This window comes from Sarcophilus harrisii, chromosome 1, assembly GCF_902635505.1.
Source record: "Sarcophilus harrisii chromosome 1, mSarHar1.11, whole genome shotgun sequence".
NCBI lineage: Eukaryota > Metazoa > Chordata > Mammalia > Dasyuromorphia > Dasyuridae > Sarcophilus > Sarcophilus harrisii.
In genome coordinates, this window is record NC_045426.1 from 493642925 (window position 1) to 493670419 (window position 27495).

Genomic DNA, 27495 nt, shown 5'->3' on the forward strand with positions numbered 1-27495 from the left:
GCGGGAAATCTGGGTTAAAAACGTTGTTAAAGTTAACAACTCTAGGATTGTGTAGAGATGAGTTTAAATATACATGTGTGGATTTATGTATGTGTGCACGGCTTTTCTCCACTATCTCTGGTTCAATGAGGCAGCTGAGTGGTGCAGTGGACACAGCAGGGCTTAAACACAGGAATACTAAGTTCAAATACAGTTTCAGATCTTTACAAGCTTTGGGACCTTAAGTTCTATCTCTCCTACATGTATGAAAGTATTAAATAGCATCTTTTTTAAATTTTATATATATATTTATTATAATAACTTTTTATTGACAGATAAATAGTATCTATTTCTTTTTTATTTTATATATATATTACAACTTTTTATTTACAGATAAATAGCATCTATTTATTTTATATATATATTTATTATAACTTTTTATTGACAGATAAATAGCATCTATTTCTTTTTTATTTTATATATATATATATTATAACTTTTTATTGACAGATAAATAGCATCTATTTCTTTTTTATTTTATATATATATATATTATAACTTTTTATTGACAGATAAATAGCATCTATTTCTTTTTTATTTTATATATATATTATAACTTTTTATTGACAGATAAATAGCATCTATTTCTTTTTTATTTTATATATATATATATTATAACTTTTTATTGACAGATAAATAGCATCTATTTCTTTTTTATTTTATATATATATTATAACTTTTTATTGACAGATAAATAGCATCTATTTCTTTTTTATTATATATATATCATAACTTTTTATTGACAGATAAATAGCATCTATTTCTTTTTTATTTTATATATATATTATAACTTTTTATTGACAGATAAATAGCATCTATTTCTTTTTTATTATATATATATATCATAACTTTTTATTGACAGATAAATAGCATCTATTTCTTTTTTATTATATATATATCATAACTTTTTATTGACAGATAAATAGCATCTATTTCTTTTTTATTATATATATATCATAACTTTTTATTGACAGATAAATAGCATCTATTTCTTTATTTTATATATATATTTATTATAACTTTTTATTGACGTAAATAGCATCTATTTCATTTTTATTTTATATATATATTTATTATAACTTTTTATTGACAGATAAATATCATCTATTTCTTTTTTATTATATATATATCATAACTTTTTATTGACAGATAAATAGCATCTATTTCTTTATTTTATATATATATTTATTATAACTTTTATTGATGAAATAGCATCTATTTCATTTTTATTTTATATATATATTTATTATAACTTTTATTGACAGATAAATATCTATTTTTTTTATTATATATATATCATAACTTTTTATTGACAGATAAATAGCATCTATTTCTTTATTTTTATATATATTTATTATAACTTTTATTGATGTAAATAGCATCTATTTCATTTTTATTTTATATATATATTTATTATAACTTTTATTGACAGATAAATATCATCTATTTTTTTATTATATATATATATCATAACTTTTTATTGACAGATAAATAGCATCTATTTCTTTATTTTATATATATATATATTATAACTTTTTATTGACGTAAATAGCATCTATTTCATTTTTATTTTATATATATATTTATTATAACTTTTTATTGACAGATAAATATCATCTATTTCAAAGGTTACAACGATCAAATGAAATACGCGGCAAATTCTTTGTAAACCTTAAAAAACACTATGTAAATGCCGTTAGTATGAATAAAGTAGTGACAGTGGATTTTGGAAACCTGAAATCCATAACAGAGGCAAGAGACATCAGACAGGGGCAGATGAAAGATACAGGGGAAAAAATGGAAATGCAACGAAATGGAAGGTCTGGGACAATCTCGGAGGAAAAGCTAAGCAGCGGGCCAAGAGCTTCAATCTGGCCTCAACAACAGAACGATTCCGCACCTCAGCCGCCAGGGGACGTTGCCCCCCAGCTGCGTCCCGCCTCGCCTCGCCCCGCCCCTTTACTTTCATTTCCTCCCTAAATGCCTCCAAATGGGGGCGGTCTCTAGACATTCCCCACGCTACGCCTGCGCGGAGAGAAGTCTCTGTCGCCTGGTCCCTCGAAATTGAGGGCGGAGGTAGCTGGGGAGGGGGGGTGGTCGCGAAGTCCGGCCCTAGGCGAAAACCGGCTTGACGCGCACCTCGCGCGGCGGCCATCTTTAGCCCCTGGTCAAAGCAGTCAGCTGAGTGAGGTCTAGGGGGCGAAGACGAATCGCTGCGCAAGCGCGCCCAGGAAACTTGCAGGTAGCTTTCCGTCTGACTAGCGAGCGAGGCGGTGCCCCCGCCCCCGCCGTCGCCGTCGCCGTCGTCGTCTCAGTCGCCGGAAGTTTGGGGTTTCCGCGCCTCCGAGTAGCCGCAGCCGGAGAAGCAGTAGCAGCAGCCGCCGCCGCCGCCGTCGCCGTCGCCGCCGCCGCCCCCGGGGCTTGCTCGCGGTACCCGGATGTGAGGTGACTAGCCGGCTCCCGTTGGAAGCTCGGCCGAGGATGAAGAAGGTGCGCTTCCTTTCCTTCCGAACTCCCCACCTCGGGTCCCCGTTCGAGCGCCCGGCGCTGCCCCTCCGCGTGTCCCCACGGTCGCTCCTCTCTCTTCCGGGCGGATGCCGGCTCCTTGCGCCTGCCTCTCGGGGTGGTGGTTGAGCGGGGCCGCCTCTGCCGCTGAGGTAGGCAGCCTTCTGGCCGCTTCACCTGCCACCGCCGCCGTGGGGATGAGGGAGTCCCGGGCTAGGGCTTGCGCCGCGGGCCAGGATGGGGGCGGCCCGGGTTTGTCTCTGGGACCCCATCCGCCTCCGTCCCTCGTTCCCTTCCCGCGGTGTTGGACCCTAGCCCAGCCAAAAGCCCGAGCCGTATCCTCGGGACCCGAGGAGGCCTCTGCTTCCCTGCGGGTTAGGATGCTTCCCAGATGGGGTGAGGGATTAGTGAGCCCGGGAAAGCGGACCAAGGTCACAGGGTATCCGGGAGGGAGGAGGTGTGGGAGAGGGGATTGCGGAGCTCCTCATCCTCAGCCCTCCCACCTGGCAGTCTGGGGGAGCCCCGATGAATGGAGATTTACCCTTTAAGGGGGATGAACCCTCCTAACCTCCTTCATTCTAAGGAATGGTAATTACGAAAGCCATGCCGTTGACTCGTGGTTACAAATTCTCCTTTGTAAAGTTAAAATGCTGGAATGGAGCAGCTAGTTTTCAAGCATTCTAAATCCATTATTTTGTGGCTGAATCGGGTATCTTGAATAACATCTTTCAGCGATATTTGATTGCAGCATTGATGTTATTTGTGTGGCTGATCGATTTCTCTGAGTAACTGCTAGCCATACACAAAGTGAGAAAAGAACACTTATTTTTTTAGCAGAATAGGAAGGAGATGAGATGTATTTGCCTGGTAGCTGATGTTCTGAGTATTTTTGTTGTTTCCGTTTTTAAAAATTGGGGGCAGGGGTAGAAGAGTAGGGAAGTTAGAATTATGGTTATGTCTCTGCCTTTTTTTTTTTTTTTTTTTTTTTTTGAGGCATTGGGGTTAAGCGACTTGCCCAGGGTCCCACGGCTAGTAAGTGTCAAGTGTCTGAGGCCAAATAACTCCCGTCCTCCTGTGTCCGAGGTCGGCGCTGTATCCACGGCGCCCTCTAGCCGCCTCTCGCCTGTATTTGAAGACTCGGCCTTTTAATCAAGTATACACTTAACTGTTCTAACTTGGGTGCCTAGGCCTTGTGCAACATCTCGTCCTTCCCCTTGAGATTAGGAATCGGAATAGAATTGGAAATGTTTACACGTGTCAGATGAAGAATTAGGAATTTAGCCGTAATGTTTTTCAGTGTTATAAAACAAGTCTGTGTTGGAAAAAAGCAATCTCCTTTCCACCCCTCCCATTGTCGATTTCCCTTTATCATCACTTCCTAGTGTTCCTGAGGTATTTTGGAAAGAGGTGATGTTGTGCAGGGTAGATAGAATGCATAATGTGGATTCACTTTCACGCTTGCAGTTTTGGGAAAGCTATTCCTGATGGTTCAAAGTTTTCTTCCACATAGGAATATATATACTGATCAACCAGTCATACAGTCAGCAAATATTAAATACTGTGTACAGAACACTAGGTTAAATTCTAAAAATCTAAATAAATTTAATTATAGAGAAATTCTCTATACAATTATGTTTCTCCGTATTTTAGATTAGATTTTTAGATTTTTATCTTAGTATATTAAAATTTATTTTGAACATGCAAAAATGTTTTCATTTAAGTAGTTGAAGGGAACCAGAAATGCAGATCATAGATATGTCTACTTTGAAGGATAGTATAACTAAAAGGAATTATTATGTACTTTTGTAAACATATATAATATCAAGCACTATTACTGATTGCCTGGCTTTAGATTTGGAGTGGTCCTTAGAAATCAATTAGTCATTCACCTCATTTTACAAAGTATAACTGAGGCCCACAAAAAAAATGTTCCTTACTCAAGGAACACCTAAGATTCCAATGCTCAGCCATTCTGTCTAGGATTCCAATATTCTGTTTCTTAGTTTATATATTCTAAATGGTGATACTCTTTGTAATGTTTTGAATGATTGACTTTTTGTAGAATATCAAATCCAAATAAAGGAGCCAGATTGCAATTCCAAAGTTACAATTTAAAGAAAAACCTTTAAAATTAATTCAGTGATAAATATTGGGAACATTCTGTTTGGGAATTGTCTGTGGCATTTTTTAGTAAGTGCTGTGTGGTCTAACTTTCCTAGAACTGATTGTTATTTCTGGTTTCTTTGTAATACTATGAACATAAATTGATATGGTTAATAAAAAATGACAATGTCACTGGTTATAAAGACTGTAAAAGGGAAGGATAGTTAGCATATTATCAAGGCCATAAATATGACTTAAGACCTTTTCCAAAGGAAAAGTTATCATTTGTTAGTTTATATCAGACTTCATTCCTTCATTTTGTCATTATGTGGAAATGATGAGAATAGGTTCCTTCTAAGAAATTTATACATATTATAATTCAGGAACAGGTACTAATGACTTGAGAGTAACCCAGATCAAGGTAACAAATAGTTGGGAGTTGACAAATGCTAAGATGTTCATCTGTCTTCCCTTCCTACTAAGGACATTGGTCCTAGACTTTGAATTATATATATATATATATATATATTCCAAACATATGACAGTCTAATTAAATATCTGGGTCTTGAAAACATCAGAAAATACATTATTTACATCCCTTTATATTCTACACTTATCACTGACTTGTTTGATCCAAAGTCTGACGAGTTCATTATTAATAAGGACTTAAGTTGGTAGATTCAGTTATATATATATTTTTTCTGAATCTAGTTTTTTGGTATAAAATGGTAGCATGGAGCTAATCCATTAGTATGTCTGTCATGGACAGTTACTGCAAAAGGACAGTGACCTAGACCCAAAATTGAGTCGGAGAATTGACTTGATTGCCTTTTAATAACCACAAGCACCTCATTGATATTAAGACTTATCTCTTAAAGTCACTATTTTTTCCATTTTACTCTAGGTCAGGGAATGCCACATCTGAAAAATTAATGTTGTAGATCACTCAAAGGCCCTGGAAAGGTACATAGTGGGAATAAGTAGACTTCAGCATACTACTAGTAAAGAGTGAAGACAGTGTCATAAAGGTGTATGAAGAATTACAACCCACAGATTTAAGAAGCTGGGATCTAGAGAGCCCTGAAGGTCTTCCCTTCCCATTCCCCTCCCTTGTCAGTTGACCCCCAAATAGAATATTTTGAGGGAAATGAACAGAAGATACAAGATGAGAAGGTTCACTGAATATGTTATGAACTGAATCATTGGAAACCACCAAATGAAATACTATGATGTAAATGGGGATAACTTGCAGTACTTATCTCATAAAGTTGTTTTAAGTAACACATCAGTTTAATCAAATAGCTCAAGTAAATTGTTTTATAAATATTATCTTTCCTTACCATTTATGAAGTGTGCCTGATTTTCACAAGTATGTGTAATATATTGAGTTTCTAGATTTCTTAGTCGTAATACATTTCTTTGATGCCGGTTTCCGGACTGAGGCCTTGTATGTATAGAGCCATACTAATTGTTAGTAAAATCAGAATATAAGTAGTGGTTAGTTCCGCTCAAGTTCAGTTTAAAACTCTGTTTAAAGAATATATTCATTCTTTAGTGACTATAAACTTATCATATAAACACATCTTGCAGTACAGTCTTTTAGGGTCTTGGAGAAATTGTGATTTTCACTAAGTCACAACTATACCCATTTCTTCACATTTGAAATCTAGTTGGTTATTAATATAACTCGTGTTTCTCTAGAGTATAGGGAATTTGCCCTAACACTCTAAGGTAGCTCAGTAAATAAATAGTAAGAATATCTCTGCTTTAACAGTGAAGGGGGGAAAATTCTTAAAGAGGTCAGATGATTTGCTTATGGTCATAAATGATAATAAATATAATTTTTTAAATTAAATAAGTATTTGTATTTTGAGCTTTTTAGTTGCACATGTAAAATGTGAAGCTGAGGTCTTTAAACAAAAATTATGTTATTTGAACAGAGTAATAAACTTAAAATATTTTTATGCAGGCAGTTCAGGCTTAAATTTCCTGTTGGTTGGAACTGGAAAAAAAAAAATAGACAGCATCCTTGCTGTTTCAATTTCCAAATGATTTCCTAATATTAAATGACTTTATTCACGTACTAACAGCTTATTTATTATTCACCATTCATTCAAGTGGAGACTTGGTGTGACTGTTGAAAATTTTATGAGCAAGTGTACCCTCCCTCTTTGTCTCATTATAGGCTGCACTTTTCTCTTTGTCTCTATATGGGATGCACTCAGATTTCATGTTAAAGAATCAGTGTTATTTTTCAAATTTATACCTACTGGGTGAAGAAAGTTAATTTCAGCATAATATTTTTCAAGAGAGTGAGAGCACAGACAACTGAGGTGATCAGGAAAGGCCTTATGTAAAATAACACCTGAGTGAGTGTTGATAGACAGATGAGAACTGTCAAGCTGTTTTGAGATAGGAGGAGGTGAGCTCCATTGATTTGCTTCTCTTTGTGTCCTTAGGATTTGATTTTGTGTGCTTTTCAACATCTTATGCTCACTTCCCTGTAAGACTTTTAGGCCATAAGATTCTAATTAAACTTTTTCTGAACTCTTTGAAATCTGCATTATTATCTAGAATTGTACTTGATTTTCTTATCATTCCTTTTATAAATTCTAAAATGGTATGGTCACTCCTCCTTCCTCTTCCCTCTTTCCCCGCCAAGTTTCTACCTGGGGAAAAAGTGCCCAGGGAAAAGCAAAGTGGAGTCTATCTGTGAATTGTCATCCCCCACAAGTGTTCCACTTATGTATTTTATGCACTCTGTATTTCCCTTATCTGATGGTAATTTCTTATCACTCCATATTTTCCCATGCTTAATTTAACCCTGTTCTTTGTCTTCACTATGATGGTCAATTCTTCTGCTCTTTAGTTTCATTTTCAAAAATTTTAATTTAGTTTTTAAAATTAACAAAAATCAATTTTTCTCTCCTTTTCTTTCCAATAAGGAAAAAAAAAGAAAAACAAAATCCTCTAACAAATTTGAATTGTCAAAATGAATTCCTTCTTTGGCTATGACCAAAAAATGTCTTACCATGGTAATATTTCACCATTACTCTGCATTGGCTAAACTCCTCTTTTTCCCTATCTTAACTGCATAGTGAATCAGTTCAACACTGTGTCGTCCTCTACACTTATAGCTCTTGCTCTTATTCTGTTGTCAGTCATGCCTTTCTAAACCCCAGCCTTGAACTATTCCTATTCTCTGACTTCTAATGTTATATGGAACTGAGGAGATCACAAATACAGATTTACGTTATATAATCTCATCTAAGCCTTCACTGTTAATGCTTTCACATTCTGTAAATGATATAATATCTCATCACCATAGCAGCCATTCTAAAACTTTTCATTCCTTAAGTATCCACCTCAGCTGAGCTTCAAAAAAATTGCGTTTTTGTCAAGAACTCTTTCTTTTACCCCTCATCCTTTCTTATAGTTGATATACTCCCTCCCTATCTCTTCCTTTACCCCTCTATTGCATGAAAAGGTGATCATTCTTTTTGTCAATTAAACAAGTGTGCATTCGTGCTCTTTTCTCTATTAGGTTGCCATTACTACCATCCAAACTCTCTAATCTTCTACCTATGGGCTGACTCCTCCTACTCTTGCAAACATTTCCTCTCCATCATTAAAAAAAAAAAAAGTCTTTATTTGATTCAGTCACTTATGTTAGCTATCATTTATTTCTCATTCCTGTTCTGGCTGGAAAAGTGGTCTTATCTGAGCCCCACTACTTCTTATCTTTTCCCTGGATTCTAGATCCTTTGCAATCTGGCTTCTGGCATCATTGTTTCGATTGAAAAACTACTTTTTAACTAGAGTTGTCAATCTACTGGCTTTTTCTTAATCATCCTTCTTGATTTCTCTGTAGTCTTTGATGCTATCAATTATCATTTCCTCATGGATTCTGTCATTTTTAGTTTTTTTGTGTATGTGTACCATTGTTCTGTCCTGGTCTTCTTCTTACTTAACACTTCTTCCTAGTCTCTTTGGTAGATCTTCAAGTAGATCACGTCTTCTAAAGTTCTTCTTTTCTTGTTTTCTTTTGTGTCTATACCAAAGCTTCTTAACCTTAGATCTGTGAATTTGGTGGTGGTGGTTGTTTTTTTGTTTGTTTGTTTGTTTGTTTTTTTTTGTTTTTTAATTAATATTTTGATAACTGTATTTTAAGATTAATTTTGTTTGTAATCCTTTATGTTTTATCATGTTTTGTTTTGTTTTGTTTTTTTGACAGTGCAGAAGAATGCTTTATTACACACAGTTGATGGATAGTAAGTTAGTGTATCTGTTTAGAGGAATCTGATACCATCATTCCTGAGGTCCATTGTCTTTCCTTCAATTCATCCCCGCCCCCCACCCAAAACAAACAAACAAACAAACCTTATGTTCTTTACTTCCCCATTACTTTATTTTTGTTTTATTTTTGTAACACTTGAGTTCAAAATTATTTCCCTCCCTTTCATTCCCACACTAGAAAAGGACATTTACACACACACACACACACAACTATACAATTGATAGTTCCATATATCATTTCTTTGTTCCATATATCATTTCTTTTTCTGGAAGTGGATAGCTTCTTCTTTCATAGGTCCTTTGTAGTTGATTTAAATATTCAGATAACTTATAATAGCTAAGTCATTTACATTGACTCTTCAAACAACATTGTTGTTACTGTATATGTAACATTCTTTTGATTCTACACATTTCATTCTTCATTTCATGAAGGTACTTCCATGTTTTCCTAAAATCAAATTACTTATCTCTTTATAAAGTACAGTAGTATTCTATTATCACTATGTACTATAACTTGTTCATTATTCCTCAATTAATGGGTATCCTCTCAATTTCCATTTGTCATCACAGAGCTGCTATAAATATTTTAGAATTCCTTTTTCCTTAATCACCTGGGAAACAGATGTAATAGTAATATTATAGATCAAAGAGTGCATCTATTTATTTATTTGCAGGTTAAAGAGTATATGTATGTATATATCTATCAACATATACAGTTGTAAAACTTTTTGAGCAATTATTCTCCAAATCGATTGGATTGTTTTATAGTTTTGCCAGTTATGCATTAATGACCCAGTTTTTCCACATGATCTTAACGTTTATCATTTTTCTCCTATCATTTTAGCCATTCTGATAAGTATGAAATAGTTTCTTCAAGTTTTAATTTGCATTTTTCTAATCAGTGCTGATTTAGAGCATTTTTTCCATATGACTACATAATACCTTTGTTTTCTACCTCCAAAAACTGCTTTTTTATTTATGTACTTTGACCATATATCAACTGGGGAATAACTATTGGAGTTTTTGTGTTTTTTTTAAATAGTTTTTTTATTTTTTCCCTTTTACGTGTAAAATAGTTTTTAGCATTCATATTTATTTATATTTTATTTTGAGTCCCAGATTCTCTTACTCCATTTCCTACCTCTCTCTGAGATGGCAAACAAGTGATATAAACTATGTATTTGCAGTCATACAAAACAGACTTCCATATTAGGTTGTGAAAGAAAACACAGACCAAAATCAACACCATTTCATATACAAAAAGATAAAGTGGAAAGTAGCATACTTCACTTTGCATTATATTTCTATCAGTTCTTTCTCTGAAAATTAATATTATTTTTCATCATGAGGTCTTTGGAATTGGCTTGATTTATTGTATTGATGAGAATGACTTTTTCTTTCATAGTTAATCGTTAAATAATATTGCTATTACTGTGTGCAGTGTTCCGTTTTTGTTCACATTATTTGGCATGAGTTTATGTAATTATGTCTTTCTAGCTTTTTCTGAAAGCATCATTTCTTATAGCACATTAATATTCTAATTCAATCATAGACCAAAACTTGCTCAGCCATTCTCTACTTGATGGGCATTCCCTCAATGTCCACTTTTTGCTACTACAAAAAAGTTGTTAAAATATCAAATAGGTCCTTCTTCCCCTCCCCCTCTTTTGGGTGGGAGGGAATGGGGGAATCTTTTTGGGATACAGACTAGTAGTGGTATTATTGGGTCAACACTCTGCAGAGATTAAGAGCTCTTTAGATATAGTTCTAAATTGATTTCCAGAATGTCTGGATCATTTCACTCCTCCAACAGTGGAATGACTCAAATTTATAATGTGAATCCTTGCCCTCAAGTTATTTACAGTCTAATGGGAAAAACAACAAACAAGTTTATACAAAGCAAGTCTTATATGGATGAAACAAAAAATAATTAACAGAAGGGAAAGCATTTGAATTGAGAGACTAGGCAAGGTAAAGAATGGAATTTTTGTTTGGACTTAAAAAAATGCCAGGGATATCTTATTAAGAGTGAGGAAGGTCAGTATTTCAGTCTTGGGGAACAGCCAGAGAAAGTGCTGGGAACTAAGACTTGCATTGACTTTTTTCTAGTCACCTTCAGACTTGTAGCTTTCCTGGCCTCCTTCAGAAACTCTACTCAAATTCCTCCTTCTGTAGATCTTTCTTCTCCCTTTCCCCTCTCTTCACTCACTGCCTTCCCTTTGAGATTGCCTTCCATTTACACTGGGTATGTTTTTATAGTTAGCTGTTTCCTCCTCTAGATTGTGAGGTTCAAGAGAGTAGGGACTGTTTCTGTTTTTCTTTGTATCCCCATTGCAGAGCATAGTGCTTAGCTCTAATATAAGTAAGCACTTAAATACTTCTTGTTATATCATGCTTATTCTATCTAACCCCAGAGAACAAAATTCAGACTAAAGGATAGAAGTTACAAGATGTAAATTTTCTGCAATTTAAGGAAAAGTTGCCAAATAAATAAACCTGTCCAAAAAACCCCAGAATACCTTGCTTTAGGAAACAAACTCCCCATTTCTGGAGATCTTGAAATGTAAAGGGGATGTTGTAAAGATGTTTTCAGTGTTGACCTAGATGGTCTTTTTAAGTCTTTTCTGATTTGAGTCATGTATTTTATATTTCATTTGATAGTATTTGCAAATTTTATTTTCTCCATATAAATAACTAGAACAGGTAAAATATTTCCATGTGGTTGAAGTTGGTCCTTCCATTTTATTTAAATTAAAAAGAAAAGAGTATATACTTTAGTGGCATGCATGTATTTAAAAATATTAAACTATATAACATACAAATTTAGCAATCATATCCGATGAGTTTTAATTATAAAATCTATTGTCACAAACAATCTTTACTTGAACTGATTGTTACTTTAAAAATACAAATAGTTTAAAATTCAATTAAGATTTCATAAAATATTTTAATATAGCTAAAATGATCTTAATATTCTTTAGATTCACCACATAGTTGGTCCATACTGAGCTTGCAGTCAAACCTAAGCTACCTTTTTTCCAACATAAGTTGTTGCTTAGCCAGGTCTCCATCTTCCTGTTTTTCACTAAAGTTTCTGGATTGAAATAAAGTGCTTTATGGGTTTTTTTGCCTATTAAATTTTCTTAATTTTGTCTACCATTTTAGCTTGCAAAGATAATTTTAAATCTTGATTTTTTTCCATCCAGTACATATCACAGCCATCAGCAACATCCACTTGCTTCTCTTAGCATTGTCTTTGCAATTTTAATCAAGATGTCTTGTGTCTTCATGCATATCACTATTAAAATATTGAAAAGGTCAGAGAAGGTGACAAAGTCCTATGACATATCACTCTACCTTCCTGTAAAGTGACATGGAGGCATTCATTTTAACACTTTCCCCTCATTGTACTTTGATTCAGTCTACATTCTTCCATCTTGTTGACAAGGATTTCATGAGAAGTATTTGAAATGTCACATAGAGGAGATTTTAAGTAAGAAGTTGCTTCATGAATAAGAAATAGGAAAAATAGGATGGAAGTCAAATTAACAAGCATTTATTATATGGCTACAGTGCGTCAGGTACTGTGGTTGAGAAGTAGCTTTAGTTTTAATGTAAAGAATCACTTTTTAACAGTCTTCCAGAGTAGGCTGTCTTCTGTCTTTGTCAGGTCTTTGAGGAGATGATGAAATACCACTTTTCACTGTTAGAAATTATTGTAAAAGTTGATTTTTGGATTTTCAGATATGAGTTAGAGATATGTACCTTTTTGAGAACACTTCCAACTCCTGTGATTCTGAGTCAAGATACATTTAGTTTCGTACCTTTTAGAAAAGAAGTCTATTTTTCTTTCTACCCATATATAGCATTCACAGTCATAAAATTTGAAAATAACAAGATTTCACCCTCTATCCAGTTATAGAATCTCAATGTAGAATCTCAGTCTCAATGAGGTTCAGTAAAGCCTCAACTGTGGTATTCTCAGGTTGCACCAAAATTTGAATTTGTTAGTGCAATAGCTCCTCATAATTACTGTTGGATGCTAATGATGTTGTCAACCCCTCTTTTCCCACAACCTTCACTCCTAGAAAAACAGAATCATGTCAACTAGCTTTAGGATCAGAAGTTTTAAGTAAAGAAATAATAAATAAAACAATACATTTCTTGTGAGAAGTACTTCTAGAATAGAAAATCTAAAAGTTGCTTATTCTTGCAAATCTGATACTCTAGATACAGATATTACTTGAATCTCTTACATAGTTTTAGGAGTCTCTTTTGAATAAAAACTGAATAGTATATAATAGCTTATTTATTTTCCTAAAATAATTCATTAACAGGCTGTAATGAGTCTTAGAAATAATTCAGAACATACTTGAAAAACCTTTTCAAATTTATGGCCGCCTGAGAGATCAAATTAATCTTTGGCCTATTCCAGGGGATCTGCTCTTTCTATGTCATCATATCTTGGGTACAGAATTAGATCTAAAAGCCTAATTGTTCATGGAATCATCTTAGCATTCTGGGGTTATGTGTGTGAGATTGATTAAAGGAGAAGATTTAAGACATCTTCTTAAATCCATCTAAACTTTTGTAGGTCGGACTGGATATAACTGTCAATGTTTATGGTTGAAGTGGCATTTTCTTGTTGAGTATTCTTGTTTAGTAATTGCTTCTATTTTCTATTTTCTTTCATTAACTTGGAGCCATGTAAACTGGTGTTGAAAATGGATTAACCATTAACATTGCTTTTTTCTTAGGCTCAAAATATAAACAAATGTTTCCAAAAGTTTAAAATAATTGTTTTTTAAAGTTTCATTAATTTCTTTTATCTGGAAAAAGCCACAAAGAAATAAAATAACAGTATTCTTGCTGATAATATACTATAGAGTTTAGATCATGTATTTTATTAAGGTCTGAACATTTTTGACATTTTATTTTATGATTTTAAACTAGATACTTCATATTTTGCTGGGCTTTCTTCGTGGAGCTTCCTTTCAGATGTGAGTATTATATGTAAGTTTTAGGCTACTTGTTTGAAATCTACATATTGGTTATTTTACAGTAATACTAAAATCAACATTATTAAAGTAGAGATTATTATGCAGCTGATGAATTAAAAGATTTAATTATAGTTTTTCTTATGAACTTTATACTTAATTATTTTCTTTCCAGGATAAGTCAATACAGTATTGAACTATTTATTAGAAACATTTACTTCATTACCTTTTAGAAAAGAAGCCTATTTTCCTTTCAATTAATATGTAGAATTCATAGAATTCTACATATTGAAAATAAGGTTTCAGTCTCTGTCTAGGGATAGAGACTCAATATCTGAGTTACATCAATTAGATATTAGTAAACCTATAGCTTAATTAAAACAAATTTTTTTTTGGTACACAATTCACATTATTTTTCTTTTATGTTCTAGTAAAACAATTTAGGGATTAGTATTAGAGCTCTTGTGTATTGCCAATAAGATCCTTGGCTAGAAATGTGGTTTTGTAAGTTGATAGTTTGAGGCTAGTTGTTAGCAATTGATTTATAAGGTGGTTAGGAAATTAAACAATTGTATGAGATAATTGGCTCCATACACCCTCAAATTAGATGAAAAAATCCAAGCCCATGGCATTTGTCAGTCCCCATCCTAATCATTTTTAGAGGAAGCTAAAAAACATTAATCGAAAGGTAGGTTCTTCTCTTTTCTGGATAGAGATCATTAGGGAAAATGAAAGGAGTTGTGTCATATATAAATATATTAGCCAGTGTATAGTACTAGCACAAATGCCAGACTGTAGAGAGGAGTGGAGGTCTGTAGAGAATCCATTTTACAAGAGATGAGCGATGAAGACAGGAAGTATAAAAGCATCTAGTTCCAGATTCCACCGAAGAATTTAGGACAGTTCTAGAAACTTTGCAGCAAAATAATTCAAAAATCTTTGATAAACAGTTGGCCCTAGAGTTGGGTAGTTACAGCTTGTTTAAATATTGCCATGCTAATTATAGTTTGTAACTTGATCACTGTATTATAAAAACCTAATGACCACAGAGTATCAAATTAACAAGTATAGAATTTTAGAAACAATGAGATATCTCAGCACTACTTCCTGAATTGTTTGGTACCCTAAGAGAAAATACTTTTTCTTTTTGTCTTTGATTCTATAGAATCATGACTTACCTGTAGTATTCACTTTCTGTGTAATTTTTTGATTGAGGCAGTAGCCATAGATGAGTTGTTGCAGGTCTGAATTGAATTTGAAAGCTATCAATGGGGATATATAAGGATTCATGGGATCTAATTAACTGACAATTTTACTTCCTTAGATGTAACATTATACAGAAGAAATGAATGTGAACAAATATTAAATTAGAGAATTTAATACAGGGTAAAATTTATATAACTAACGGTTTTGGTGGATAATTAAAGAATTATCCATTTTTCTTTAGGCTGGAACTATTCTAATTTTGAAGACATTTAATGAGTTAATTTAACCTGAAATATTTAATATAGAACAATGTGCAAGTTAATGCATCTTCTATTAAATTATTACTGGTAATATAATAATTGAAGCACATTTTAAGTGAACTTTTTATGTATTTTCCAAAATTATTCTACCTTTAAAGCCTACCCTATGCTAAGTTAGGAATCCTCCTGGGGGAAAATGGAATGATGTGAAAAAATGGGACATTGGGTCTAATTGAAATGTGCTTGTATTTTCTGAGCACAGTTATAGAAGACTATGTCAAGCCAATGGGCAAGTCAGCTTTAGTTTTTTAAGGTAGCTTAGTGAATCATTTAAATGAAAATTCTTATAAAATATTTTTATGATGGCTTTTTTATAAGAGTTCATGGATGTGTATTAATGTACTATTCCCTCCCCCTTTTTTTTATAGAATTATAAGAAAATTGGCTATCCAATTTTTAAAAAGTGATCTCAAGTGTTTTTCTGAGGTAAGTAGTTAATAATTCTGTTTTCCAGGATGAATTATTTGATGGTCAGGGTGTCATGTATTATACTACTTTATTGAAATTTTAAAAGGAGAAAAAAATTCACTTAACCAACTCACCATAGTAATAGAATAAATTGTTAACTCAGTTGTATTAATATTATTCAAATAATTTTAATTGTCCTTTTATAGAAAGTTGACATATTTAAAACTACTAAAAATAATATTAATTGTAAGGAATCACATTTGGAATTTTATTTTTCACAGAAAATTTCTGTCATTCTCAGTCTCTAGATATCTTTTAAGTAGAGATTGAATGACCAGTTATTAGGTATTTTGGTTAGGTTGCTCATGCTTTGGGGATGAATTGTACTAAATGATCTTGGGGTCCCTTCTAATAATAAAATTCTGTGATTCTAGAAAAATGTTATTGAAAATTTTAGTACAGTTAGATATTAGATGAGAATTTTAGTGTCAGGTAGCCATACAATCATATAGTATATTTCCTAAGAGCTTTTAAGACTTGACAAAAATTTAAAAGCCCTTACTGTTTTTCTGTAATCCATTGCTTTGGTTACATCTTAAAATTAGCTTATATTTCTTTTATCTTTAATCATTATCATGAAAATTTTCAACATATTTGCTATATTAACTGTAATTGTTTTGGAGAGTTTAAGTTGCTAACTCAAGTGATTCCCAAGTTCAGATATTTTGGCAATTTTTTTACTACTTGCTTGTCACATGCAAAAATCATGTCAGATTGATGCTTTTAAAGGAGACCAGGAAATATTGATGTAATTACATCTCCTGGAATGAAAACTTCCTGATTCTTTCTTTAGAACCTTGTGGGATAAATAAGCTAGTTATTCTTGTACCCTTTTCTCAAGGTTTGACATGGTATTATATCATCTAGACCAGATCCTTTCAACCCGTCTTCTCCCTTTTCTGAACTCAGTTTGAATATTTGATTGATGGTAAATAAGATGTATTGCTTAGCATGGCATAAGCAAAGAACAAAATTTGTTGACATATCATTGGATTATATCCTTTTAAATCTTTATACCATAGTTATTCTATTTTTGCCCTGTCCATGGTGGGGTGTAAGACTGGAAAAATGGCATTTGAGGGAGAACGAGAGACTTGTGGCAGGCTGTTGTGGTAGTCCAGGTATGAAGAGATGATGACCTGTACCAGAATAGCATTATCAAAAGAGAAAAGGACATTTGTAAGAGATGATACAAAAATAATATTGATAAGCCTTGACAACAGACTGGATATGGGTAAGAAAGAATTGGGGAATCAAGGATAACATCTAGGTTGTTAGCATGGGTATTAAGAGAAAATAGTGGTAACTTTTGATTGTAATGGGGAAGTTTACAAGGATTGAGGAAAGATAATGAATTCGGTTTGGAAGAATACACCTCTTCCATTACTCATGGTTAACAGATGTGACTTGAATAAATTATTCAGCAAAGACGACGAAAAAACATCAGTCACATAGGAGGAAAACCAGGAGAGAGATGATAGGGAACTCAGAAATCATCTAGTCTAGACTTAAAATTTTTAAATTAAGGCTAAGTGACTTGTCTAATGCCACAAAGGTAGTAAGTGATAGAATTAAGATTTCAATCCTCTGATTTTTCAAACTTGGTATTATTTCCATTCTAATCAGGCTGCCTTCTAATGATTGTTTTAAATGTGAATAAAAACAATTCAATTCTGACTATTTAGTTGTGTACAAGTGAAGAAGTATTGTTGGAACCGTGTAATATTTCTATAAATATTATGATGATTCAAATTACAGAGTATACTTTTTACATATTTGATCTTTTTTAATTTTCACAATTGGAATTGGATCATGAAGGTTTTAACTTTATTTTCTGCATAATTGAAGCTCAGATATATAGAGGAGTTGCTCCAAAGTTTTATAGCCATGAAGTAGCAGACCAGGCTCCAGAAGTCAGGTGATAATTGATATACCAATGCTTCCCTCCTAACTCCCCACTATCTTAGGAGAAATATTGCCATTGTCTTTCATTTAAATGTTTTCATACGTAATCTTCCTTTTAGGTAAAATGTAATGTGTCAAGAGCAAGTTTATAAGGAATGCTTTTGTCATATTTTCAGAAGTTAAGGTGGCTGAAGTTACGTCCTTTAGGGAGAAACTGTAAGTAAAACCCATTGTATATATTGAACTTAAACCAAATTGTGGTCAAATAAGAAAAGTTATGGCTTAAATATATAGGTCATCAGTATGTACCATCTATGTAATCCTGTATAGATTAAGTCAAATTAAAAGTTTTAAATGTTGGTAAATTGAGGCTATTTATGTACATTGCCTTTGTAAAAAAAAAGCTTTTTTTTTTTTTTTTTTAAACTTGCAGAAATGGCAGCACAGAAAAGGAAATCTACACTAGTAGAACATTCTGCTAAACGGAGGAAACTAGATAACAGCAAACTGACAAACTCAGCAAACAGAGAGAGAAACTTTGAAACACAACATGTATCAAATAAATCAAAGTCAAATAACTGTAAAATACAGAAGAAAAAATCTCCCAAAACCTTTGTCAAAACTGACAGGTCAGTGACCAATAAAACCACCAATAATTTTGCTAGGTCATCTTATCAAGCTAAGTTAATTGAAAAGTCACAATCTGAGCCTGAATTAAATAGAACCACCCATAAATCTTTGTCATTAACAAAATCGGCACTAAAATCTCCAAATAGGATAAATTCTCCTCAGACCCCCCTCAAATCAACCAAAATAAAACATAAGAATCCTTCAGAGTCCAATCATACCATTTCTAGTAATACCCCAGGAAAGACAGAGAAATCTAATTTGAATGAAACTAAAATTTATTTTGAAAATGAATGTCAACGTCAGTTGAAAACAGATTTTAAGAACAGTTCTGGAATTGAGAACACCAAAAATACTAGGCATTCAGTATTAAATTCTACACGGACAAAAAAAACTATTCAAAGGAGCTCTGAATCAGAAATGAAATCTACAAAGGGAAAATCAAAAGAAAACAATTCTGCTGCATCAACTAAAATAGTAAAAACTAACAATAAAAAAGGACAAGGAATTAAAAATTCTCAGAGGAATCTAACAAAATCAGCTTGCAAAGAATTAGAAAAACCATTGAATAAATCTTCCAGTGGCTATAAAACAAATGAATACGAACTAGGAACACACATGGCCACCAGGTCAACAAAGGCTTTCTTTAATGAGAAAAAGTCTAGTAACTGCATTCACAAAACTGAGGTGAAGAAACATTCACAAGAACCAAGACAAAATAGGAAACCTCAGAAAAAATCAGTTAAAGAAACTCCTAAATCAAAATGTGGCAATCAGTTGAATGAACAGCTTAATAGGAGATCACAAAGATTGCAACAGTTGGCTGATGTTTCAACAAAGTCCTTGCGTAGCAGAGAAATTAAAAGTCAAATTCTAGAAGTAAAGCAAAGTATATCAACTAACAGAAGACAGTCCTGTAACAAAGTGAAAACTAAGCTTAATAAGATTAAAGTTACACAGAATAATTTGAAACGAAAACTCAAAAGCTCAAGCTCTAAAGATGAAAGCACAGCAAGTGAAGTATCAAATTCACCAGAAAGAAAGAAAAGCAAGGTAAATAATAAATTAGATGGTGCCTCTGATCCTCAGTGCAAACAAGGATCTCAAAAAGATCATCAGCATGAAATTAAAAAAGAAGAAAAAAACTCAGTGCCTGTCATCTCTTCCCAAGACAAAAAAGCAAAAGTGACCACTTCACTGATTTCAAAACGGAATGAAGAAATTACCAAGAAGGAGCTAGTTCATCCAAAATTGAAAAGTAGAACAAAATCAAAAAATTGTCAAACAACAATACCTGAAGGAAACACGGATAAACCTTCAGAGGAAGTTGTAAAGACAAAACGTTTTAGCATCCTTGAACTGTGTGAAGAAATTGCAGGTGAAATTGAGTCAGATACAGTTGAGGTGAAGAAGGAATCTTCATTAATTGAAGGTGGAAAAGAGGATGAGAAGCCAACAAAGTTGGAGCTGACTGAAATTGAAACACAAATGATTGCTCAGAAGGAACCAAGTGAAAATGTTCAGTGCAAACGTTTCTTCCCCAGTAGAAAAGCCAATCCTGTAAAATGTGTATTAAATGGTTTAAACAGATTAGCTAGTAAGAAATCCAAATGGACCAAAATTAAACTAGGGAAAGCCAACCACTTACGTCAGAATAGTTTAGGTTCTCCAGTTACTCCTAAATTGGACCTTTTAAAAACTAAACCTAAACTTCCACAAACCTCAGTTCATCTGATAGCTTCAGAAATGCATCTTCCAAAAAGTCAGAGCCAGTCATTAATACTGAAACCATGTGATGACAAAGATTTAGCTTACCAGGAGGAAAAACAAAAAGAGATTTATTTTCAAGAAGTCAAAAGTAATGGTAAAACAACTGAAAAGAACAGAACTACAGAAAGGACTACTGAAAATGGTCAGTTGGATAATCAAATTAAACTTCACAAACCATCAGTGGATAATCAGATGAAACATTCTCTTGAACCAACACTTGATGAGGTAATCAATTTCATTGTGTATAATATCAGAGGGACATGGGTACTTGGTAAAAAAGTAATTGGCCAAAGTAACATCATGATTTTCTCTAATTAAAGTGTTTTAATTTATAAAAAGTCATTTGTTAAGATTAGATTACATGCATAAGAGAAGTACAAACCAGGTACTAATTAAGACATGAACAGGTAAAGGTCTTCATTAATTTGGTAAGAAGATCATAAAACCAGTGGAAGGTACTTCCTTTATAACCTTGAAATTTTCATTGGAAATTCCAGTGTTTTTTGTGTTTTTTTAATGGTTCCTTATTTATAATTCTTTTGTAGAAAACCTGTTTGTCTCCTGCTTCATTTAACACACTCCCCACATAACTCTTAATTGCTGAATTATACTTGAATATATAATTTGATAATGAACAAATCAAATCCTATGAGTTGAACCTGCTGTTTTTAACTATGTTGTCTAAATTGAATATAAATTGGACAAGCCTGTTTTTATCACAATTTTTAGTTATATTTTAATAAGTGGTTTTAAAAACCTGAAACATTGATATAGACTTAACTATGTATGACCAAAAAAAAGGTTCAACCTCTGGTGCCAAGCAAAGTAAATGGAATCATTTAGACCAGATAAGATAATGTTTATAAATAGTGACTGTATTTCTTCCAATTCATTTCTTCTTCAGGTGAAATAACCTTCCATTTCCTTCAAGTGATTTTCAATTCATGTCACTTCAAACCCTGTATAACTTCATCTGGCTTTATAATTCAGAACTTGAGTTTTATTACTACAAGCCTGAAATGTAAATCAGTGTGTCTTAGGACAACCCACAGAGTGAGAAAAAGGAACATAACATGTACTTTTATTTTTTGTTTCTTTTTTCATTTCCCTTATAATTTAGTAAGGAAACAGTAGAGTATGACCTTTAAAAGATGAATGCTAGCTGGAGATATGCTAGAGCTGGCCATTTTGCTTTGCTAGCAGAATCATTATTCATTGATGATTTCATCACAAAAATTGCTATACTGGATTGCATCATAGTAGTTTTACTCTGATCTTTCTAGATATTTATGTAAATTGTCATACCATGTCATAACCCAACAAATTATACCAGGTCACATTCATAGATGACTTTGAAGTTAACAATAGACATACTTTTTTTTATCTTAGTTCTTGAGTTATTCTGTGTAAGTGTTACACTCCATTTTACAGAAAAGGAAAGGGTCTTGAACGTTGTCAGTTTCCCAAAGTCACATAGCCGTGAAATGTCAAAACAGATTTTAATCCAAATCATTTGACACCATAGTATTGCCTCAGTTATAAAATAAGATAAAAGACTGTCATGATTAAAAAAAGGGGTATAAGAATGGGGTATACTGACCTCAGGAAGAATAGGAAGGGAAAGGAAAAATCGCCAGAGCCAAACTCCTTTCTTGATCATAGTAAAGTCTGATTAAGTCAGCCGTAAGCTTCTAAGGCTAGCTCATTCAATCTAGTCCATCCTGTGCCAAACCACTTGGTTGTTTCAAATGTTGTTCTTTGTCACTTGTGCCATAGACCACTAACCCTTGAAGAAAGAGGAAGTCATAATTGGGGAAAAGGTAACAGTGCCAGAGTTGATGTAGGTTTTTTAGATTATCCTGAATTTTTTTAGAATTGACAATTCTTGAAAGAACCAATTCTCTGAACTTGTAGTTTATTAGAGTAAGAATAACTCATGAACCTTGTATTTTTGAAGGACTTTCTTAATATTAGTGAGTGAATTTCTTTGTGAATATAAAATTAATTTTTTCTTTATGTACTCTTAATCAGTTTATCATCTCGTGCTTTGGGTTAGGGGACAGAAATTAATACAGAAGGAGAAATGGTTTGATTCAGAATGTATTAAAATTTTGAATTGTATATGTTCAGAGTTTCAGCTTATATTTGGAATCTAGTCCAGAAAATACTCCAATGAAAAGTGCTGCAGTAGTGCCACCTCTAATTAATCAAGCCAAAAATGACACAGCAGAAAATAAATCTCCAGGTAAATACTTTGAAATTAATTTACTTGAATTTATCAAGGTTCAGATATACTTTCGTCATATTAAAGGAAAAAAAATCTTCCTCCATAAAAACTTTTTAACTTCACTAAGCATTAACTTCATTAAGCATTAAGACAAATACTTTAGACTTACAGGTTATTTATTTCTAGAATATGTGCTGCCTTTTATAGTGAGATTTCATTTTCCAGAATATTAAACATTTTGTGCTTTTATCTAAAGTATAAAGTATTCTTATATTGCTTATTTATTCTTGTTTGTGTTCTGAGAGCTTCTTAGTCTCTATTCTAGTAGTTTTTGTTTTTATTTCAGAATATTTATAATACTCTTAAAACTAGTCAGTAAGCAGCTGTAGAGCATTAAAAAATATGAACTTTATTTGTCTTTCATTACTTCATATCCTCAATTATGACCTTCAATTACTGAAATTGTACTTGTATAATGCTAACTCAATATTAGGTTCTTAATAAATTTAAGAAATGATTCCACTTTGATCACACAAATATGAATGACAACTTAGAGAAAACTTGTAATCTTGGTGAAACCTATTTCCTTGATAAAATAATCTTATTTGAACCATTTGGTCACTGTTTTCTTGACTATATTGGCAGTTAAAGAGAAAGAAATTTATGATTATCATTCTGTTAAAAGTGCATTTATGACAAAAGAGAAAACCTAGGCAGGTACAGACAGGTACCTTTCTTGAGGTTTTTTTTTTTTTTTTTTTAATAGCCTTTTATTTACAGGATATATACATGGGTAACTTTACAGCATTAACAATTGCCAAACCTCTTGTTCCAATTTTTCACCATTGAGGTATTTTCTTAAAAAGAATAGAATAAATCCCAAAATTAGTAGATCAGTTGAGGAGCAGGTTTTTATTTTTTAATTATAAATTTAAATATAATGAACATGAGTATATTTCATTATACAAAGAATAGAAAAGGATTGTTTATAAAACTTTTTTGTTTAATTTTTTGGTGTTTTTCCTTGTTTTTCTAATGCCTCTCATTGCCATTATTTTTTTTAAAAGATTTTTTTTTTTTTTTTTTTTTTTTTACAATTTTCAAACATTTGTTTCTCTCTGTCCCACTCTCCTTCATCTCCTGGCGGCTGGGGAAAGAAATGCAAAATCTCTTATTTAGACATGGTCAAAACAAATGTCCACATGGGCATGTCCAAAAATGTGTTTCTCACAAATCTATCATGAGTTTGCAACGTTTTTCATTGTCAGTTTTCTGGGATTGTGTTGATTATTGCATTGACCCAGAGTTTTGTTTTTTCACAATATTCATTTTTACCAGATAGATGTTATAGTATAAATTGTTCTTCTGGTTCTGCTTACTATAACTTCATCAATTCATAAAAGTCTTCCCATATTTCTCTGAAATGAGCTTAATTTCTTATTGCATAATAGTATTTCATTACATTCATATATCATGATTTGTTTAATCATTCCCCTAGTAATGGGTACTTGCTTGGTTTTTAATGCTTTACCACAACAAAAGGAACTGCTGTAAGATTTTTGAGGTTTGTTTGTATGTTTTTTTGTACACATGTAAGCTTTTTCTCTTTATTTGGATGTATAGACCTAGTCATGGGTATCCGTAGATGAAAGAGCATGTTCAATTAAGTAACTTTTGGAGCATAACTCTAAATTGATTTCCAAAATGGCTGGACCATGTTACAATTTCAATGATACTGCATCAACATACTTGCTTCCTGTTGCTCTTCAAACATTTGTCATGTAGTTCATTTTTAAAAATGTATAACTCAATTATAATTATTTTATTCAGGGATAATTTTAGATTTCTTACTCTTTGTTCTTTATTCTTACAATTTCCATTGTATGAAACCAATATAACTTTATTGTCTATTAGTAGGAAAGAAAAAGACTCTAATGATTTTATTAAATGAATTTATTAAATAATCATAAATTTATCTTGTATAACATTTTGACTTTATGTAGTAAAGTTTGACCAATTGTTAAGTAGCTAAGATTGTGATCTTTTTTTTTTTAATATTAAATTACAGATATAACTCCTAAGCAGCTGATAAACACTTTTAATAACCAAATGTCTAAGACCAGTGATAACAGGTAATGGTGTTATCTTTATTTAGATGAAAAGATGAATTCTCAAGCTATTTATGACATATTGAAATTTTGGGGTGGTAGAGGAATGTGTACTGTACCAGTGGAAATGTATAGCTGCTTTGTATCTTATAGTCTTACTGGGTCACTGACAAGTTAATTGGATTCACAAAGTTAACCCAGTATTAATCTGGCTTCACAGAACCAATATTTATTTAAGGTGAAATGTGAACCAGCTCTTTTTAGAATTAGCTCTCTATTATACCATGTTGCCTTTCTTAATTGGTTTATAATTTGATAAAGCATTGTGTTATATATTGAACAATGCATTAAAGAATCAAATAAAAGGGAAACATTGTAAACTGACTCTAAACCTGTATTTTGGTAATCCTTGGGGGAGAAACTGATCCAAATTCATTTTCTAGTTTTTAACCATTCTGCCAGTATTACAGTTTGAACTACTATTTAGATGTTCAGCAAGGCTTTTTATCTTTTGTTTTTTAAGAAGAAAGTAAATTCCTGCAGAAAAAAATTATAATGATAGTGTTTGACAGAAGAATACTTGTAGCAAATTGACAAGTTAGGTAGATGAAAAATCAAGTTCAATAAGAGGAAACCGAAGCTAAAAGATGATAGATGTTGTAGTGTAATGAACCGAACACCTAACTTTAGAGCAAGGAGATGTTTTCAAGTTCATTTACAGAGATTGTGTAATGCTGAGCAAATCCCTTCCTTATGCAGTATTGCAAGTAACTTTTAAAATTAAGTTTCAGAACACTTGTTTAATCTGCATTGGTAGAGGGAATTTCTTATCCATCATCTCCTTACACCAGCTAAAACATAGTTTAATTTTTTTTTAATCATGATTGAGATTATTATTAGCTGATGTATTTGATCACATTAATGAAAACTGAAAAAAAATTATTTAAAATTCTCAAAATGTAAAAAGTGTTGCAGTTTTTCTAGAATAGTTTTTTTCCAGTTTTTATGGCAGATTTATTTTTGTGCTGTAATCATATGAAAATGTACATATATTTTGAAAGACTATTGCACGTATTTGAAAGAGTAAATAAGCATAAAGCTAACAATTTTCAAGATTGAAAAATGCACAATAGGTCATCTGCTCACTTTCAGATTCTTTTTTTTTTTTTTAAAATTTATTTATTTATTTATTTATTTTTTAATAGCCTTTTATTTACAGGATATATGCATGGGTAACTTTACAGCATTAACAATTGCCAAACCTCTTTCCAATTTTTCACCTCTTACCCCCCACCCCCCACCCCCTCCCCTAGATGGCAGGATGACCAGTAGATGTTAAATATATTAAAATATAAATTAGATACACAATAAGTATACATGACCAAAACGTTATTTTGCTGTACAAAAAGAATCAGACTCTGAAATATTGTACAATTAGCTTGTGAAGGAAATCAAAAATGCAGGTGTGCATAAATATAGGGATTGGGAATTCAATGTAATGGTTTTTAGTCATCTCCCAGAGTTCTTTTTCTGGGCATAGCTGGTTCAGTTCATTACTGCTCCTTTGGAAATGATTTGGTTGATCTCGTTGCTGAGGATGGCCTGGTCCATCAGAACTGGTCATCATATAGTATTGTTGTTGAAGTATATAAAATGATCTCCTGGTCCTGCTCATTTCACTCAGCATCAGTTCGTGTATCACTTTCAGATTCTTGATTAGCGTGCTCGTTCATCTAGAAAAATCTCTTTTCTTAGAATTCATTATTTATTAATGAACATCATAATAAACGCTATATTGTTTAAAAAATGTTTGACGTTACTAGGAATTATAAAATTCTGTGTAATTTATTTTTTAAATTTGAAGGGGGAGTTTGCTAAACCATTCATCATCAACAAATTGCAATTCACCTTTGGAAATAAAGATTTCAAAAGATTTAAAACTAAAAGAAGCAGAGAAGGATGGTGATAAGCAGTTGATCATAGTAAGTTATTTTTCTATCTTAGTCATTTCCATATACACCTCTATAATTTCCTAGCCAACTCTTGTAACAATAAGTACATTTTCACATATGGTTGACTTTTTTTTTTTTTTTTTAAGTCCAATTTCTTCAAGTAAAATCTATTTTCTCTTTAACTTCTCTCTCCCTTATTTCCTCCCATTAGGGAAAAAAAAAAGAAAAAAATCTTTGTAAGAAATATAATCAAACTAAATAAATTCATGCATTGGCCATGTCCAAAAAAGTAGATGTCTCATCTGCACCCAAGTCTTACCTCCTTTCTCTCAGAAAGTGGTACATTTTATCATTAGTCTTGTGGAAATATGGTTGTTCATTGGACTGATTGAAGTTCTCAAGTTTTTTAAAGTTACTTGGCTTTATGATATGTTATATGAATTTTTTTATTCCACTTATGCACATTTAACTATCAGTTCAAATAAGTTTCTAAAAATTTTAAATTTTTCCTTTTGTCATTTTTTTACAAACAGTAATAATATATTACTATTCATGTTTCATAATTTGTTCAACCCTTTCCCGTTTGGTGGATACGTTTTTATTGTCCATTTTTTTTGGACACCATATGCAATATTTTTGTACATATATGTGTCCTTTTTAAAATCTGATCTTTTGTTGAGGTATAGGCCCAGTAATACTATTGCTTTGTCAAATGCACCACTTAGTGAATTTTTAGACATTGTTGTAAATTCTTTTCCTGAATAACTAGCTTTTTTCACAGTTCCCTTAACTATGCATTAATGTATTTCTTTTCTCACATTCCCTTCAACATGTACTTTTTTTTTTTACTTTTTTGTATTTTTTTATTACTTTACTTTTTTGTTAACTTGATTTTGTCATTGAAATTTATTTGATAGTAATAAAGAGGACAGTGAAAAATTTATTATGTAATGATTTGTATTCTGTAATCAA

The 27495-nt window shown here is 32.4% G+C and overlaps 1 protein-coding gene across 4 annotated transcripts in view; it reads left to right on the forward strand.

The window, feature by feature from the left end:
* The first annotated feature begins 2469 nt into the window (after positions 1 to 2469).
* ESCO1 (establishment of sister chromatid cohesion N-acetyltransferase 1) overlaps positions 2470 to 27495 on the forward strand; it is a 50577-nt gene continuing 25551 nt past the window's right edge. For 2 of the 4 annotated variants that reach the window (XM_031946547.1, XM_031946549.1), the window contains exons 1-8: positions 2471 to 2696; positions 13897 to 13943; positions 15835 to 15892; positions 17959 to 18055; positions 18273 to 20461; positions 22367 to 22481; positions 24532 to 24595; positions 26436 to 26553. In XM_031946547.1, the coding sequence (XP_031802407.1) occupies positions 18275 to 20461; positions 22367 to 22481; positions 24532 to 24595; positions 26436 to 26553 (2484 nt within the window). In that variant the 5' untranslated portion in view covers positions 2471 to 2696; positions 13897 to 13943; positions 15835 to 15892; positions 17959 to 18055; positions 18273 to 18274. Of the gene's footprint in view, positions 2697 to 13896; positions 13944 to 15834; positions 15893 to 17958; positions 18056 to 18272; positions 20462 to 22366; positions 22482 to 24531; positions 24596 to 26435; positions 26554 to 27495 lie in introns of all 4 variants that reach the window. The other 2 variants (XM_031946550.1, XM_031946548.1) reach the window with 2 other exon arrangements.